Here is a 16,886-nt window from a genome sequence, read left to right as displayed (position 1 = left end):
AGGGCTCTTTTTGGGCAGGAACGCACAGGAACGGAGTTCCGGCTGGCTCCCAAGTTGGCCACGCCCAGCAGGAACTCATTAGCATAATAGGCCACACCCAACAGCAGGAACTCATTAGCATTGGCTACATTAGGGGTGTGTGGCCTCACATGCAAAGGAGTTCCTGCTACAAAAAAAGGCCCTGGGTTTTGACAACAAACAAGGTAAACAGAATAACAAGCAAAAGGTGGGTGTGGCTGGATGAGCACACTTCTGGTAACATGGGGGTGCGGCCTAATGTGCTAATGAGCTGTGCTGGCAGGGGTGTGGCCCAATATGCTAATGAGTTTCTGCTGTTGGGTGTGGCCTATTATGCTAATAAGTTCCTGCTGGGCTTTTTCTACAAAAAGAGCCCTGATTTATTCCCATTCTATAAACAAGGCACAGGAAGATTTTCCTAAGCAGTGCAATGGCAGAAACCCAGAGATGTAACTGGACTGTTTTGCTCATCATCACACCATGCAATGGTGTTGTGTTCACCCGTGTTCCCTCTAAGCGCCACACGGTTGTGAGTAAAAATTCTACCTCGTGAGTGAAAAAAGCTAGTGACCTTAAAAGTTGTGAGTCTACATTTGACTATTGTATAAATTAGTTTTGTAAAAGGTTATTTACCATAACCTTGTGAAAATCTCGGAAGGAATTCTTTTAAACTACATTGAAACTATATTTTAAGAATAATCGAAACATTATAAGAGAAAAAAAAACCAAGTCAGATTTCATTACAGATAATGTTGTCGTCTATGGGGGTAGATCTGGCCTCCAGAGAACAGGTTTACCCACCCCTTTCCACTATACTGGTAGACCTGGCCTCTGGATAACAGGTTTACCCACCCCTTTCCACTATACTGGTAGACTTGGCCTCTGGAGAACAGGTCTACCCACCCCTTTCCTTTATATTGGTAACTTGGTCTCTGGAGAACAGGTCTACCTGCCCAAGTCCACTATATTGGTAGACCTGGTCTCGGACTGCCACCCTGCGCTGAGCCTACGAAAACATACAAGCACTTGGGGGGGGGGTGGGGGGGGGCGGACTCTTGCATTTTGTGTGTGTGTGGGGGGGGTTTAGTGAAATATGACAAAATACCGGTCAAGTATAACTGAGGTGGAACAATCACTGTCAGAACCCTACCTAAAATAACAAAAAGGAAGTTGCTTAATCAACCTGCCCAAACTACTTATTTATTCAAATATTTATACCCCCCCCTTTTCCCTGTGACTCAAGGCAGCTTACAAATCATACTGAAAAGCATAATAGCGGTATGCAAAAAGAAAAAATGATTTCCCCCCAGCTCCATTATAGCCTATGGGGACCATTATAGTCAATGGGCCCCATAGGCTATAATGGAGAATCAATCTGGGGGTATATGGGGCTTGCAGGGGCTGTTTTTTGAGGCAGAGGCACCAGATTTGCAGCACTGCTGCTGGTGCCTCTCCTCAAACCCCCGCCCCCAAATTTCAAAAAGATTCAGGGGGCCCAATTCCATGGGCCCCATAAGGAGATGCCTCCATTGTTTCCAATGGAGGAGAAAATGCCTTCTCAGTTTCCTTGTGAGCTAAAGCTAACGGAGGAGAGCTGCTAGCTAAAATGTTGTGTGCCAGCACCCCCTAGCACAGTTTAGAGGGAATTCTGGGCTGTCCACCATCCAATGGGCACAGTTCCTGGGAAAGTCTCCATCAAAAGCCCTGGCTAAAAACAGTAGGTGCTTCCACTCGCTGTGCTCTGGTGCCACTGTCCGTTCATTTCTGGGCATTCGGTCCACTACACCCACCCCCATCCCCAAGCACAGAAGCCGTGATTTGTTTCAGCAACACAACAGAGAGACGGAGAAAAAGACACCGTCATCAGTCCCGCCACCAGGAGAGCCAAAGAGCTACTTGAGAGGAACCAATTTGCAGGGAACACCCTTCACCACAACCATTTTGAAGAGCCACATTAACACAGGGAGGTGTTTAATAAACAGTTTGAAACTTTGCCTTTCCTTCGTGGGATATCCCACAGAAAGTACTGACAGCTTTCAAGAAGAGGCTGGACGAGTATTTGTCAGGGATGCTTTAGGCTGGTCCTGCATTGGGCAGGGGGTTGGGCTAGATGGGTCTGTATCGCCCCTTCCGACTCTACTGATTCTATAACTCCTTGGTTACTGTAGGCCAGCATCAATCACCCATCAATCACCAAAACTTGACAACTGTGGGTGAACTTTGTGGTGACCACCATTATAGAAAAGTCTGTACCCTTTGATCACTGTCTGTCCTACCTAGAGATGTGAAGGCCCGGAAAAAAAACGGAAAATTCGGGGAAAAACCAGTTTTTTTCCGTTTTTTTTTTCCTGAAGCCGTTTTTGTTTTTTTCCGAAAAATTGGAAAAATTGAAAAAAGAAAAGAAAAGAAAAGAAATTTGATTATGGAACATTTTATTTTAACATGATGAATAAAATATTTTAAGACAAGGTGTTCAAATATTTTCCAAATCATTTCTAAAAATACATATATATATGGTATCAGATTGATCTAATTTCTGTGCACTGAGGACAAGCAAGTCCTAGGTTACAAACTGAACCCTCCAGTGCAAGAACAAGATGCATTTCTTCCTTTAGGAGGTGCTATTGTCAGAAGAAAATAAAAAGGTTTCAGTTTTGTTTTTGCATGTGGGTGGGTATTCTGTTGGTAATAATTGTTTGGATGCACTATATTTTTAATATGCTAGTTGTGATAATTTCATGCCAAGTAAAAATGTCCATAGTCATATTTTATGTTCCTAAAGTAACAAAATGATTTTCAATCTAGAAAAGACAAAATAAATCCTAATGTAGCATTTTTTTTCAATTTTTCTGAAAATTTCCGTTTTTTCCCCCAAAAAACGGGTTTTTTTCCGAGCTTCAAAATTTCCGGAAATTTTACATCTCTAGTCCTACCACAGTTCCCAAGCACAATGTCAAGCAGCGCATTAGCCAGGCTGCTCTATTGCCCACTCTGATCTCCACGACCTTCCCCAAGGCTCAGGTCTCATCCTGCTATTTTCTAGCATGACCTTAGAATGCTACTGTATCAGTAAGGTAAAGGTAAAGGTTTCCCTTGCTCAAAAGCCAGTCGAATCGGACTCTAGGGATGTGGCGCTCACCTCTGTTTCCAAGCCAAAGAGGCAGCGCTGTCCAAAGACATTTCCATGGTCGTGTGGCCGGCATGACTAAACACCAAGGCGCACGGAACGCTGTGACCTTCCCACCGAAGTGGTACCTATTTATCTACTTGCAGTTTCTTGCTTTCGAACTGCTAGGCTGGCAGGAGATGGGGCCAGAGACGGGAGCTCACTCCGTCATGCGGCACTCGGCTCTCGAACTGCTGAACTACCGACCTTCTGGTCTGCAGCTTCAGTGTCTTCACCACAGTAGAAAAGAGCAAGAGTCCACTAGCACCTTAAAGGTAAAGGTAAAGGTTCCCTTGCTCGAAAGCCAGTCGAGTCCGACTCTAGGGTTGCGGTGCTCATCTCCGTTTCAAAGCCGAAGAGCCAGCGCTGTCCAAAGACATTTCCATGGTCATGTGGCCGGCATGACTAAACACCAAGGCACACGGAACGCTGTTCCCTTCCCACCGAAGTGGTCCCTATTTATCTACTTGCAATTTCTTGCTTTCGAACTGCTAGGTTGGCAGGAGCTGGAACTAGAGACGGGAGCTCACTCCGTCATGCGGCAACCCGGGTCTTGAACTGCTGAACTACTGACCTTCCACAGCCTGCAGTTCAGCGTCTTAACCACTCGAGCCACCACAGCTCCTAGTAGCACCTTAAAGACTAACAAAAATTTGTGTCAGGATATCTGAAGAAGTGAGCAATGAGTGACTCACGAAAACTCATCCCCTGCCAAAAGTTTTGTCAGTCTTTGAGGTGCTACTGGACTCTTGCTCTTTTCTACGGCTATGGACAGACTAACAGGGCTACCCATCTTCGCATATCAGTAGTTCAGCGTCTGCAGACTCAGGACCCGCTTTTGACCCTAAGCTACAATGCAGAAACCAACTATAAGTTACTGCCTTTTAATCTGACTTACTGTTCTTTTACCTGTACCCACCCCAAAGCCCGGGGTGGGGGAGGAGAACTAAACAAAATATTAGGCTGTGTCAACATACAACCCAGCGTGGGTTGAGAGCCAGTTTGGTGTAGTGGTTAAGTGCGCGGACTCTAATTTGGGAGAACCGGGTTTGATTCCCCGCTCCTCCACTTGCAGCTGCTGGGTGAGCTTGGGCAAGCCATAGTTCTGTCAGAGCTGTTCTTGAAAAAGAGCAGTTTCTGTCAGAGCTCTCTCAGCCTCACCTACCTCACAGGGTGTCTGTTGTGGGGAGGGGAAGGGAAAGGAGTTTGTAAGCCGCTCTGAGACTCCCTTCGGTAGTGAAGGGCGGGGTATAAATCCAATCTCTTCTTAGGTCACACCGTGACCTCTTTGTGGATCGCAACGAGTGCCGTCAGACTATTTCACAGAGTAGAGATGGGAGAGGCTAAAAGTCCGCCCTCCAAAGTTCCACATTTAAAACGTTCGTGTCCAACTTCAGTGGGTAGCCCACCGTGCTTATTATTAAATCTGCGTGCCCGAAATAGGCAAGTTTCCCAGGAGTGAATTGGTGCAGCGGAGTTCAGGTTGCCAGTCCTTTGATATTTAAAACATGGCAATGAAACAGAGTTGCTCACCTGTGGCATTCAGAACCCCCTTCTAGAGGGCACCTTGCTATTCCGTGAGAACGTGACCAATAGCCCGTCTAGTCTAGCATCCTGTCTCACACAGTGGCCAACCAGTTTCTCTGGTTGGATGGCCAACAACAGGGCATAGAGGCCTTCCCCTGAGGTTGCCCCCCTGGCTCTGGGATTCAGAGGATTAGTGCCTCTGAATGTGGAGGTTCCCCTGAGTCACTATGGCTAGTAACCACTGATCTTCTCCATCAATATATCTAATCTCCTTTTGAAGCTGTTTCTTCCTGTGGCCACCACTACGTCTTCTGGCAGCGAATTCCACATTTTAATTACTCTCTGTGTTAACTAGTATTTCCTTTTGTCTGTCCTGAACCTACTGCCCGTCAGCTTCGTTGGATGCCCTCGAGTTCGGACCACATTTGCCCCCCTAGGCTGTTCGCGCCCCCCCCCCCCCCCCCCCCCCCGCTGCAGCTATTCCCTCTCTTTTCTTCCCGGCAGAGAGCATATTTCAGGAGGGATTTCCAAAACGGGACATTCTTGGACAACAGCTCCCTTCCTTTGCCCAGTCTCTGGGCTCAAGGGCCTACTCAACCTTCCATAAATGCATACATTTGTAAATCAGTTAACAGAGAACATTTAGGCATAGGGGGTAGCTTTCAGTTTAAAGCATCGGTAGTCAGAGCTTTCAAAAACTGGTATTTGTATTAGTAAATACTCAAAAGAGGCACAGGCCATTAAAAAGCAGAGACCACTGCATCCCCCAGAATGCACTGGAGGCAGGAGATAAGTGCTGGTCTTGCTGAAGCTAAGCAAGAAGAAGAAGAAGAAGAGATTGGATTTATACCCCGCCCTTCACTTGGAGTCTCAGAGCGGCTTACAAACTCCTTTCCCTTCCCCTCCCCACAACAGACACCCTGTGAGGTGGGTGGGGCTGAGAGAACTCTGACACAAACTGCTCTTTTTCAAGGACAGCTGTGCCAGAGCTTGTGACTGACCCAAGGTCACATCAGCAGGTGCAAGTGGAGGAGTGGAGGAGTGGGGAATCAAACCCGGTTCTCCCAGATTAGAGCCCGCACACTTAACCACAACACCAAACTGGCGCCAAGATGGCAGATTTCCTGGGGGCTCTTTGTAAGTTGCCTTAAATTCCAAGGATGAACAGTGAAATATAAATGCTAAAAAATAATTTAAAAAAGTGTGTGGAGGGGAGAGAGACAGTAAAAATACTAACTTCACTGGTGGCGCCATGCTAAGTCAATTTAACGTCACAGAAAGTGCTGCTAAGATCGGACTCAGATGCTCAGCTCTCGGTATGACTGACAGCAATCAGTTTGGGGAGCCACTTTGGTGTCGTGGTTAAGAGTGTGGACTCTAATCTGGGAGGACCGGGTTTGATTCCCCACTCCACCACATGTAGCTGGCTGATATGACCTTGGGTCAGTCACAGGTTCTCTCGGAGCTGTTCTCTCAGAACTCTCTCAAGCCCCACCTACCTCACAGGGTGTCTGCTGTGGGGAGGGGAAGAGAAAGGAGATGGTAAGCCGCTCTGAGACTCCGAGCGGAGGACGGGGTATAAATCCAACTCTCCTACTCCATTGCCCATGAACGGGCTTAATATGACATCTTCCGTAGGTGCGAGATCCTCTTCTCAAAGGGTCAGAACAGGGTACCTTTGACTTCTCACTACCAGCTTGTGGGTGATCAGGCTGTTTGGAGGTATAGGACAGCGGGGCCCTGGTTCAATCCCCGCCATCTCCAAGCTAAAAGGATCAGGTAGCAGGTGATGTGAAATTCCTCTTCCTGACACCTTGGAGAGCCACTGCCTGTCTGAATTGACAATTCTGATCTTCATGGACCAAAGATCTGATTCAATATAAGGCAGCTTCAGGTGTTTATGATCCAATGAGCTACTTTCGACCTACCTGATGGTTTGTCGGTGACCGCTGGGATTTTTTTTTTTTTAACTAACTTTAAAAATGAACAGTTGATCCCTCGTACCACCACGAGCTTCCCCCGGTTTTAAAACCAGCCTGCCAAATATTGAGGGGACAGCTATTTGATGAAAACCACCCCACCCCCCGGAATCTGAACGAGACCGTGGAACTAGCTGTGCGAATCCTCCCCACCCCTATGGCAAGGATCTCAATGCTCTTTGTCTTTCTCTTCCCCACCAGATCTCACGGATAGAGGTCACCAGAGCTATTTTTGGGCAGGACCGCACAGGAACGGAGTTCCGGCTGGCTCCCAAGTTGACCACGCCCAGCAGGAACTCATTAGCATAATAGGCCACACCCAACAGCAGGAACTCATTAGGATTGGCTACAGTTAGGGGTGTGTGGCCTCACATGCAAAGGAGGTCCTGCTACAAAAAAAGGCCCTGGGTTTTGACAACAAACAAGGTAAACAGAATAAGAAGCAAAAGGTGGGTGTGGCTGGATGACCACACTTCTGGTAACACGGGGTGTGGCCTAATATGCTAATGAGCTGTGCTGTCATGAGTGTGGCCCAATATGCTAATGAGTTTCTGTTGTTGGGTGTGGCCTATTATGCTAATAAGTTCCTGCTGGGCTTTTTCTACAAAAAGAGCCCTGGACGTCACAACTAGCGCTAAGGCATTGGGAACGTGGACAGGGTAGATTTAGTAACATTCAAAGAAAGCCCAATGAAAGAATGCCTCCCCCCCCATTACCGTGGATCTGTGGGAAACTCTGCCATTGGCAATAAGCTTCAGATCCCTCCTTTCTATACCGCACATTTCCCCTACCAGCCTTCACCCTGGTCACGCATTACATCAGCATCAACTGCAAACTTGGCCTCGAACCAGCATTGGACAGGGTAGATTTAGTAACATTCAAAGAAAGCCCAATGAAAGAATGCCTCTCCCCCCCATTACCGTGGATCTGTGGGAAACTCTGCAATTGGCAATAACCTTCAGACCCCTTCTATACCGCACATTTCCCCTACCAGCCTTCACCTGGTCATGCATTACATCAGCATCAACTGCAAACTTGGCCTCAAACCAGCATAAAGAAAGAATCCTCATCACCCTTCACCATGGACTACACTGGTACCAACCTAATGCTTCACCGTGGTTCACACTGGCTGGAGGGGTGCTCCAAAACGGGAGGAGAGGGGCAGGATCGCACACGCGTCCAGGACCCAAAAAGAGATGTTCTGACAGGCACGGGATATAAAATCTAAACTCCGTAGAGGTTCCAGCGCGTTTCCGCATACGCCCCATATGCATGGCATATGAACATACAGGAAAAGAAGTGGAAAGAGGGAGCGAGATCAACACTGCTAGCCCCAATGGGATGTCATAATGGGGGTAATGCAGCCTAAAAAAGGTAAAGGTAAAGGTTCCCCTTGCTCGAAAGACAGTCGAATCCGACTCTAGGGGGCGATCACTCGGGTCTCGGACTGCCGAACTATCGACCTTCCGGTCTGCAACTCAGGGTCTTAACGTTTGAGCCACTGTGCCCCCCATGCAGTCTGCACATGTACAAATTATATGTGCCTGGGATCTGTCCCTGTGAGCAAGACTGCTCCAATACGGCTAGGTTGGCAGGAGCTGGGGCCAGAGATGGGAGCTCACTCCGTCACGTGGCACTCGGGTCTCGGACTGCCGAACTATCGACCTTCCGGTCTGCAACTCAGGGTCTTAACGTTTGAGCCACTGTGGCCCCCATGTAGTCTGCACATGTACAAATGTGCCTGGCATCTGTCCCTGTGAGCAAGACTGCTCCAATGTACACTTTATTTGCACATGTGCTCTGGGCTCACGCTGTAGCGAACACGTGCCCCACGGGCCAGCCTTCCCAATCCCACTTCTGCTGTCTGAGCTGTCCCGCACGCAAGGTTAGAATGTTGTCTTCAGGGCCAACATTTCAGAATTCTTCTCTAGAACAAGTGCCTGATGCCACTCTATGCTATTTCAGGCCACTACACGGACACAGGGGACAGTCCTAGCTCCTTCAGCAGTGAGCAAAAGAGTAAATCTAATACATCTCCACCAATGATCCCTCTAAGCTGTGGAGTCTTGTGAGCAAAAGTTCTACTTTGTGAGCTTGTGAGCTAGTGGCATTAAAGTGGTGAGCGAGCGGCTTGGCTACTGCACAAATTAGTTTGCTCTGGAGCCCTCCTTCCTGAGCTAAGGCAAAAATCTGTGAGCTGGAGGCTAAAAAACTGTGGGCTAGCTCACACTAACTCAGCTTAGAGGGAACCCTGATCTCCACCGAGGAGGGCACTTTGTCGAAAACACGCTGGAATCCGTATTTTGCTTCATTGAAGTATTAAGCCGTGCACCTGACGGAATACCACTTTCTGATGCCAGTAATGAATGTTAAGAAACTCCCCCTCGTACAATCATATTGGCAAAGCACTACTTCGAGTCTGAAACAAACTGTTTGGCGTAGCTCTTTAAAAAGCCTGTTGAAGTTCAATATCTTAAAGGGGGGGTACACAAAATCAAACATTTATAGCAAAGGAAAACGATTCTATCGTCAAGCAAAATCAAGTGATTTCCCTTTTTAAGCAAGCGATACTGTAAACCAAGTTACACCATAATTACAAGAAGACACAGAAGCTAGATACCAACGTCACGCGAAATATATTCAAGGCTGAGTGTTCTTTGCACTGCGGACAATATTGGATTTCTAAACTGGGCATTGATGGAGGCAAATCGAGGAAGCCACGTCCAATGTGCTGCGTATGCATGCTTTGTGAGAGTTTTAGCTGCCAGAACTTGGAGGAAGGACGACAAAGATGGTGGAGAAGAGCTGGCCTTCCTGTAAAGTGAATGATGTGCGTCCAGTAGCAAAGTTCCTTAAGTACTCCAGTACGGAGGGGTGCTTTGGCTCAGAGGCAGAGTCTCTGCTTTGCATACAGAAGGCCTCAGGTTCAATCCCAGGCATCTTCAGTTAAAAAGGACCAGGCAGCAGGTGATGTGAAAGACCTCCACCTGAGACCCCTGGAGAGCCACTGCCGGTCTGAGTAGACAATTTGTCAGAGATGCTTTAGGCTGGTCCTGCATTGGGCAGGGGGTTGGACTAGATGGTCTCTTTTGCCGCTTCCAACTCTATGAGTCTATGATTCTATGAATACTGACATTGATGGACCAAAGGTCTGATTCAGTATAAGGCAGATTTGTGTGTTCACATCCTCTAAAGCCAGTAGGGAAGCCTGAGGGCAGGTGAGCTCTATGCATGCCCTGAGACCCTTGCAAGAGGTCAGACCCAGAGATCATCATCCAGTACTCTTTGGGAGCTCAGCTGGGTACCCATGGACAATTGCAATCGTGGTCTCGGGTTCCCAGAATGGCAGCCGTTTGGAGCCACCTTACAAACTCTTTCTGAAGTTCCAAAAAGGCACGGATGAGAAGAGGGTTTCCTGCTGTGCGCTTGGCTCCAGAGTCACTAACACCGCCAGTTTGGTGTTGTGGTTAAGTGCGCGGACTCTAATCTGGGAGAACCGGGTTTGATTCCCCACTCCTCCACTTGCACCTGCTGATGTGACCTTGGGTCAGTCACAAGCTCTGGCACGGCTGTCCTTGAAAAAGAGCAGTTTCTGTCAAGAGCTCTCTCAGCCCCACCCACCTCACAGGGTGTCTGTTGTGGGGAGGGGAAGGGGAAGGAGTTTGTAAGCCGCTCTGAGACACCTTTGGGTAGTGAAGGGCGGGGTATAAATCCAATCTCTTCTCTTCTTCTTCTTCTCGTGGGGCTACTGGGTGGTACTGACTGTGGCTCAGGGGCAGAGTATCTGCGCGGCATGCAGAAGGTCCCAGGTTCAATCCCTGGCATCTCCAGTTTTAAAAGGATCAAGTAATGGGTGATGGAAGACCGCATTCGGAGACCCTGGAGAGCCGCTGCCAGTCTGAGTAGACAATACTGACCTTGACGGACCAAGGGTCTGGTTCAGTATAAGGCAGCTTCTTGTGTTCTTACCGGAGCGGGCAAAAAACCCAAATTCTAAAATGTTGCCCCAGTTCTAGCCAGGTGCCTTCTCTGCCGCGTGAGCTCGTACGAGGCACACAAGTCCAGTTCCCACATCCTTATAAAGTCTCCCCCCCCCCTTCAAACAACACTGGCCCAAGTGTTATCAAACCTTGTCCTGCCACCTTGAGGACTAGATGCTTAGGCTGGTTCGCAAACTTCCAAATTCTGTACTGAAGACCAAATAATCTACCTCACGCAGTGCGTACATGCAGCCTTGGACACATTCCTGATATACTGCGGCTGGATTTTTTTAAAAAAAATCATTTCATTTCGGTAAAAAGGATCACAGGAGAGAAACACAAAAGATTTCCGTATCGAGGTGAGGTTATCACAGAGTCTAGGAAGCAAAAAACCCCAAAAACCCACAGCTATAAAGCAGCGTTCGTCCTCTCCCAACTGTCCTATTCACACCTTCGGGTCTAATGAACAGCAGAAACTAAGAAAGCTCACCCAGACTGCGTGCCATGCCCAGGGCTGTTCAGCAGAAGCTTGGGCTCGGTCAGGATTACTGCAAACCTAAAAACCTATCCCCCCCCCCCCTTTCAATCTGCTATCTATACAGCTGGGAAGAAGCTCTTGGGTAACACCCGCTGTTATGAAAATGACTAAAAATAACTCAGACAAAACTGCAGCTGCGGCATTCTGCCGTTTAGCGCGCACCAGATGTTTGTGCAGATTCATGCCAGACGAGTCCTGGCCGTGGAATGCAAGGGAGCCTTCGCTCTGAGAGTCCAGGCCGTATAACTGAGAAGGCAATGATGACGGAAATCGGTCTCTACCCGTCTTAAACCTTAAGGGGGGTGACAGACTGGGGAAGGGGCCGGAGCTCCGTGCCCCTCGGGCCGAGGCCGGGCTCAAGACCCCCTAATCTCCCGCTGAGAGGAACTCAGCTAATACTCCGGAGAGGCACGGCTGGTCAGAATAAACCAGAGGCGTCGAACTCATTTGTGACGAGGGCCGGATCTGACATAAATGCCACTTTGTCAGTTTGGTGTAGTGGTTAAGTGTGCGGACTCTAATCTGGGAGAACCGGGTTTGATTCCCCACTCCTCCACTCGCACCTGCTGATGTGACCTTGGGTCAGTCACAAGCTCTGGCACAGCTGTCCTTGAAAAAGAGCAGTTTGTGCCAGAGCTCTCTCAGCCCCGCCTACCTCACAGGGTGCCTGTTGTGGGGAGGGGGAGGGAGAGGAGTTTGTAAGCCGCTCTGAGACTCCAAGTGAAGGGCAGGGTATAAATCCAATCTCTTCTTCTCCTTGTCGGGCCAGGCCATGTGTGCCATAAAACGTAATGCCGGGTACCAGAGCTATAAACTGTATAAAGGGCAGCAGCTGGTATGATTTGAGTTGGTGTATCCTCACGGCAGGTCCCCACGGACTGGGAGGGGGGTGCAAAGGAAAACCCACATGGGCAGACTGGAGAGCCAGCGGTGCAGCACTGGGCAGATGCTCCCACACTGCTGCGGATGAGGTTGTTCCGCCACGCTGAAGCCGCAATCAGGGTGGATCCACCCACTCCTCCCCAAGCAGTCTTCTGCTCCCTCCCTTGCACTAGTAGCTTGCGGGCCGCATGAGAGCTCTGGGCAGGCCGCTTCCGGCCCCCGGGCCTTATGTTTGACACCCCCAGAATGGACAAGACCGAGTTAGCTGGGCCAGTGAATTAACTTGGTACACGCAGGGATGCAGGAAGTGCCGTCAGGTTGCCGCCAACTTAATGGTGACCCCCCTGTTGGGATTCTCGAGAGACGTTCAGAGGCGGTTTTGCCATCGCCTGCCTCTGCGCCACAACCCTGGACTTCCTTGCTGGTCTCCCATCCAAAGAGCAACCAGGGCCGACCCTGCTTAGCTTCCGAGATCTGACAAGATCAGGGGCTCGCCGGGGACATCCAGGTCGGGCAGCTTCACTGGTTCAACAGGTTTGCGAGGAATCTGCCACGGCTGGTATTGCGGATCTCCCCGATGCCGCTCATTCCGGCAGAACGTTTTAGGACAGTGGGCACACATTCCCGCCCCGCCCCGGACACACTTTACCTGTCTCGTTTTTGCTGACGTTTCGATGAAAGGGATTCCGTAACTTCTCGCTAAGTCCTGAGCTTGTTTTGTGTCGACCGTCCTGGAAGGCAAGTCGCATTTGTTTCCTACTAGCACCATGGGGACGTCTTCGGAGTCTTTCACTCTTTTTATTTGTTCTCTGGGGAGGAAAAAGGAGGGAGGAATCACTTTAGTGCAACAAGAGAATCCTATTTGTTTAGGGCAGTTCTTCGCAACCTCAATGTGGCTTATATTAAAACTGTGTTTTATGGTGTCATAAGAACATAGGAGACGCCAATGTTGGATCAGGCCAAAGGCCCATCCAGTCCAACACTCTGTGTCACACAGTGGCCAGAAATACCAGGTGCCATCAGGAGGTCCACCAGTGGGGCCAGGACATTAGAAGCCCTCCCAAGCACCAAGAAGACAGAGCATCACTTGCCCCAGAGTTCCTATCTATACCTTGTGGCTAATAGCCACTGATGGACCTCTGCTCCATATGCTTATCCAATTCCCTCTTGAAGCCGTCCATGCTTGTAGCCGCCACCACTTCCTGTGGCAGGGAATTCCAAGTGTTAATCACTCTTTGGGTGAAGAAGTACTTCCTTTCATCCGTTCTAACCCGACTGCTTAGCAATTTCATGGAGTGCCCATGAGTTCTTGTATTGTGAGAAAGGGAGAAAAGTACCTCTTTCTCTACCTGCTCTACCTGTGTCAGCACCATTAAGCTATCCTGACCTGGACAGCCCAGGCGAGGCCAACGTTGTCATATCTCGGAAGCTAAGCAGGGGTCAGCCTTAGCTGGTATTTGGATGGGAGACCTCCCAAGGATACCAGGGTTGTGCTGCGGAGGCGAGCGATGGCAAACCACCTCTGAATGTCTCTTGCCTTGAAAAAGAGGAAGAGATTGGGATTTATACCTCGCCCTTCACTTGGGAGTCTCAGAACGGCTTACAATCTCCTTTCCCTTCCCCTCCCCACAACAGACACCCTGTGAGGGAGGTGGGGCTGAGAGAGCTCTCTCTCTTCCCCGCCCACCAGGTATTTCACTGTTTATTGATATTTCAAAAATAATACAGAATTACAAGTAGAAATTACAAAATTTTGCAAACTAGAGTCAAAATATGTTTCAATACATTACTCGTTTAGTAATGGGAGGGTAGAAGAAGACATTGGATTTATACCCCGCCCTTCACCACCCGAAGGAGTCTCAGAGCGGCTTACAAACTCCTTTTCCTCCCCCTCCCCACAACAGACACCCTGAGAGGCAGGTGGGGCTGAGAGAGCTCTTGACAGAAACTGCTCTTTTTCAAGGACAGCTCTTATCAGAACTATGGCTTGCCCAAGGTAATCCAGCCAGGTGCAAGTGGAGGAGTGGGGAATCAAACCCGGATCTCCCAGATTAGAGTCCGCGCACTTAACCACGACACCAAACAATATAACCGTCTTAATATTGTGTCGGTATCAACAGTGCTCGTAAGAATTAAACAATTTTTAATCAATTTGTGTACTCTTTAAAGAGCTTTCTGGTAACTGATTTTATACAGATAAACAACGATGATGTCGTCGGTGCAACTCAGCCAGACTCCCCCAAAAGTACAGGAAATATATTTAGTTAGGTACAAATCATTTTGAGATGTATCGGGTTATGTTTTTGGATATCAGATGCAGTTATGTACTCTATAAATTACAACAGACACCCTGAGAGGCAGGTGGGGCTGAGAGAGCTCTTGACAGAAACTGCTCTTTTTCAAGGACAGCTCTTATCAGAACTATGGCTTGCCCAAGGTCATCCATCCAGGTGCAAGTGGAGGAGTGGGGAATCAAACCCGGATCTCCTAGATTACAGTCCGCGCACTTAACCACGACACCAAACAATATAACCGTCTTAATATTGTGTCGGTATCAACAGTGCTCGTAAGAATTAAACATTTTTTAATCAATTTGTGTACTCTTTAAAAAGCTTTCTGGTAACTGATTTTATATTCCTGGAAGATCAGATAAACAACGATGATGTCGTCGGTGCAACTCAGCCAGACCCCCAAAAGTACATGAAATCATTTTGAGATGTATCGGGTTATGTGGTTGGATATCAGATGCAGCTATGTACTCTATAAATTGAGACCATTTCCTTTTCTTTCTTTTTTTAAGAGAGCTCTCTCGAGGACTGCCCTTGAGAGAACAGCTCCGAGAGAACTTGTGACTGACCCAAGGTCACACCAGCAGCTGCTATGTGGAGGAGTGGGGGATCCAACCCGGTTCTCCCGGATTAGAGTCCGTGCTCTTAACCACTGCACCAGACTGCCTAGGTGGTCAGCTGTGACTTGATGGCACTTTCTACCACCACCGCTATTAAGTTGTAAGATAAAGCAGGGGGGGGGGTCAGGGCAGGGCTGCAGCTTGTGCTAGGCAGTGGGAGGGTGATTCTCTTTAGTTCCTTCCCAAAGCAAGATGTACTCTGCACACACACAGATGCCAGGGAAGGGCAGAACTGCACGCTTTACCTCTTTCACGGCATAAGGAAGACTAAACGCACGCAAGGCCAGGCGGGCTGGTAGGAGTGGTGCGGCGTCTGTGACTTCCTGCGGCGTTTCTTTGCAAACTGTATTGCTTTGGACGTGTGGCGACAATGTTTAATTGGCGGCTCCTCCTCTACGGGAAGAGCTCCCAGCCCAAAGGAGCCCAGGAGATCACTTGCCAAATAAATACTCGCCATTTCAATTCCGGAGAGACTGCCTGGCGAGATGACGACGTGGATGAGACCAGCTTTGATCAGACACACTCCAAAGCCGCCTAGGGAGGCCCTCTGCTTTATTAAGCTTGGCTGCTCTGTTATCTCAGCCCATGTCGTCACTCGGCAATTCTGCCCTGGCGCTGACCGTGGCCTCCCTTGGGAGAAGGCTGGGCTTCCTCTTTGCATCGCCTTCAACAGCACACGGCGTGTGCCCCGTGGCCCATCGACTCCGGAGCCGGGGAAAACTAATTCGAAGCCTGCTTTTGATGGAACGAGTCAAAGAGGGGTTTGGCTACAATCCCATGGTTAGTCTTGAGGGGCACGGCGGCTTTCGTGATCTGAAGAAGGCCCGAGGGGCTTGGGAATGTTCAGTCTGGAGAAGAGGAGGCTGAGGGGGGACAGGATGGCTCTCTTGGAGTATCTGAAGGGCTTTCGCTTAGAGAGGAGGGCAGGGAGCTGTCCCTGTGGGCACCAGAGGAGAGGACTCACAATAATGGGGTTTAAATTACAGGTGGGAAGGTACCGGCTGGATATTAGGGGGGAAACTTTGACAGCAAGAGTTGTGCCACAGTGGAATCAGCTGCCTGGGGAAGTGGTGAGCTCCCCCTCCCTGGCCATCTTTAAGCAGCGGCTGGACAAACACTTGTCAGGGATGCTCTAGGCCAGTGGTGGCGAACCTATGGCACGGGTGCCAGAGGTGGCACTCAGAGCCCTCTCTGTGGGCACGTGTCCCATCGCCCCAGCCAGGCCCAGAACATCATTAGTGTCGAATTATCTGCCAAATCATTTTAAGTAAATGAAAGCATTTGGGATTGCTTTCCTTACTTTGTTTGGATCATCTTAAGTTAATGTATGAGTTGTTTTTTCTAAAGTAAAACCTCAGTATTCAGGTTAAATTGACGTGTTGGCACTTTGCGATCAATAAGTGGGTTTTGGGTCGCCGTTTGGGCACTCGGTCTCTAAAAGGTTCGCCATCACTGCTCCAGGCTGATCTCGCATTGAACAGGGGGTTGGACTGGGTCTTCCCCCTCTGGGATTCTCTGATTCTATGAATCAAAACTGTAGCCAATCTTTTGTCTTGAGAACCAGCATGGTGTTCTGGTTGAAGTCTCAGACTAGGATCTGGGAAATCCAGGTTCGAATCCCCACTCGCCCCGTGGAAGCTCGCTGGGTGACCTTGGGTCAGTCACACTGTCACGGCCCGACCTACCTCGCAGGGTTGTAGTGGGGATAAAAATGGAGGAGGGGAGAACGACGTAAGCCGCTTCGGGGCCCCCACCGGGGAGAAAAGTGGGGAATAAATGAATTAAATAAATGAAATTAATCAAATCAATAGTCTTAAGCGCCCAGCTAATTATCATTTATTTCAGGTAGCAGGTGAGGGGTGGGGTCCTTGATTCAAGCGATTTAATA

General features: G+C 49.0%; 1 protein-coding gene across 2 annotated transcripts in view; it reads right to left on the bottom strand.

The window, feature by feature from the left end:
• Nucleotides 1–16,886, bottom strand: part of KRAS (Kirsten rat sarcoma viral oncogene homolog) — a 31,257-nt gene that overhangs the window by 11,624 nt on the left and 2,747 nt on the right. For both annotated transcript variants that reach the window (XM_015407158.1, XM_015407157.1), the window contains exon 2: nucleotides 12,740–12,899. In XM_015407158.1, the coding sequence (XP_015262644.1) occupies nucleotides 12,740–12,899 (160 nt within the window). The remainder of the gene's footprint in view (nucleotides 1–12,739; nucleotides 12,900–16,886) is intronic.

The sequence above is a fragment of the Gekko japonicus genome, unplaced genomic scaffold (genome assembly GCF_001447785.1).
Source record: "Gekko japonicus isolate JY-2015 unplaced genomic scaffold, Gekko_japonicus_V1.1 scaffold3699, whole genome shotgun sequence".
NCBI lineage: Eukaryota > Metazoa > Chordata > Lepidosauria > Squamata > Gekkonidae > Gekko > Gekko japonicus.
The sequence above is the reverse complement of the archived record's forward strand: the minus strand, read 5'-3'. Positions and strand labels throughout refer to the sequence as shown.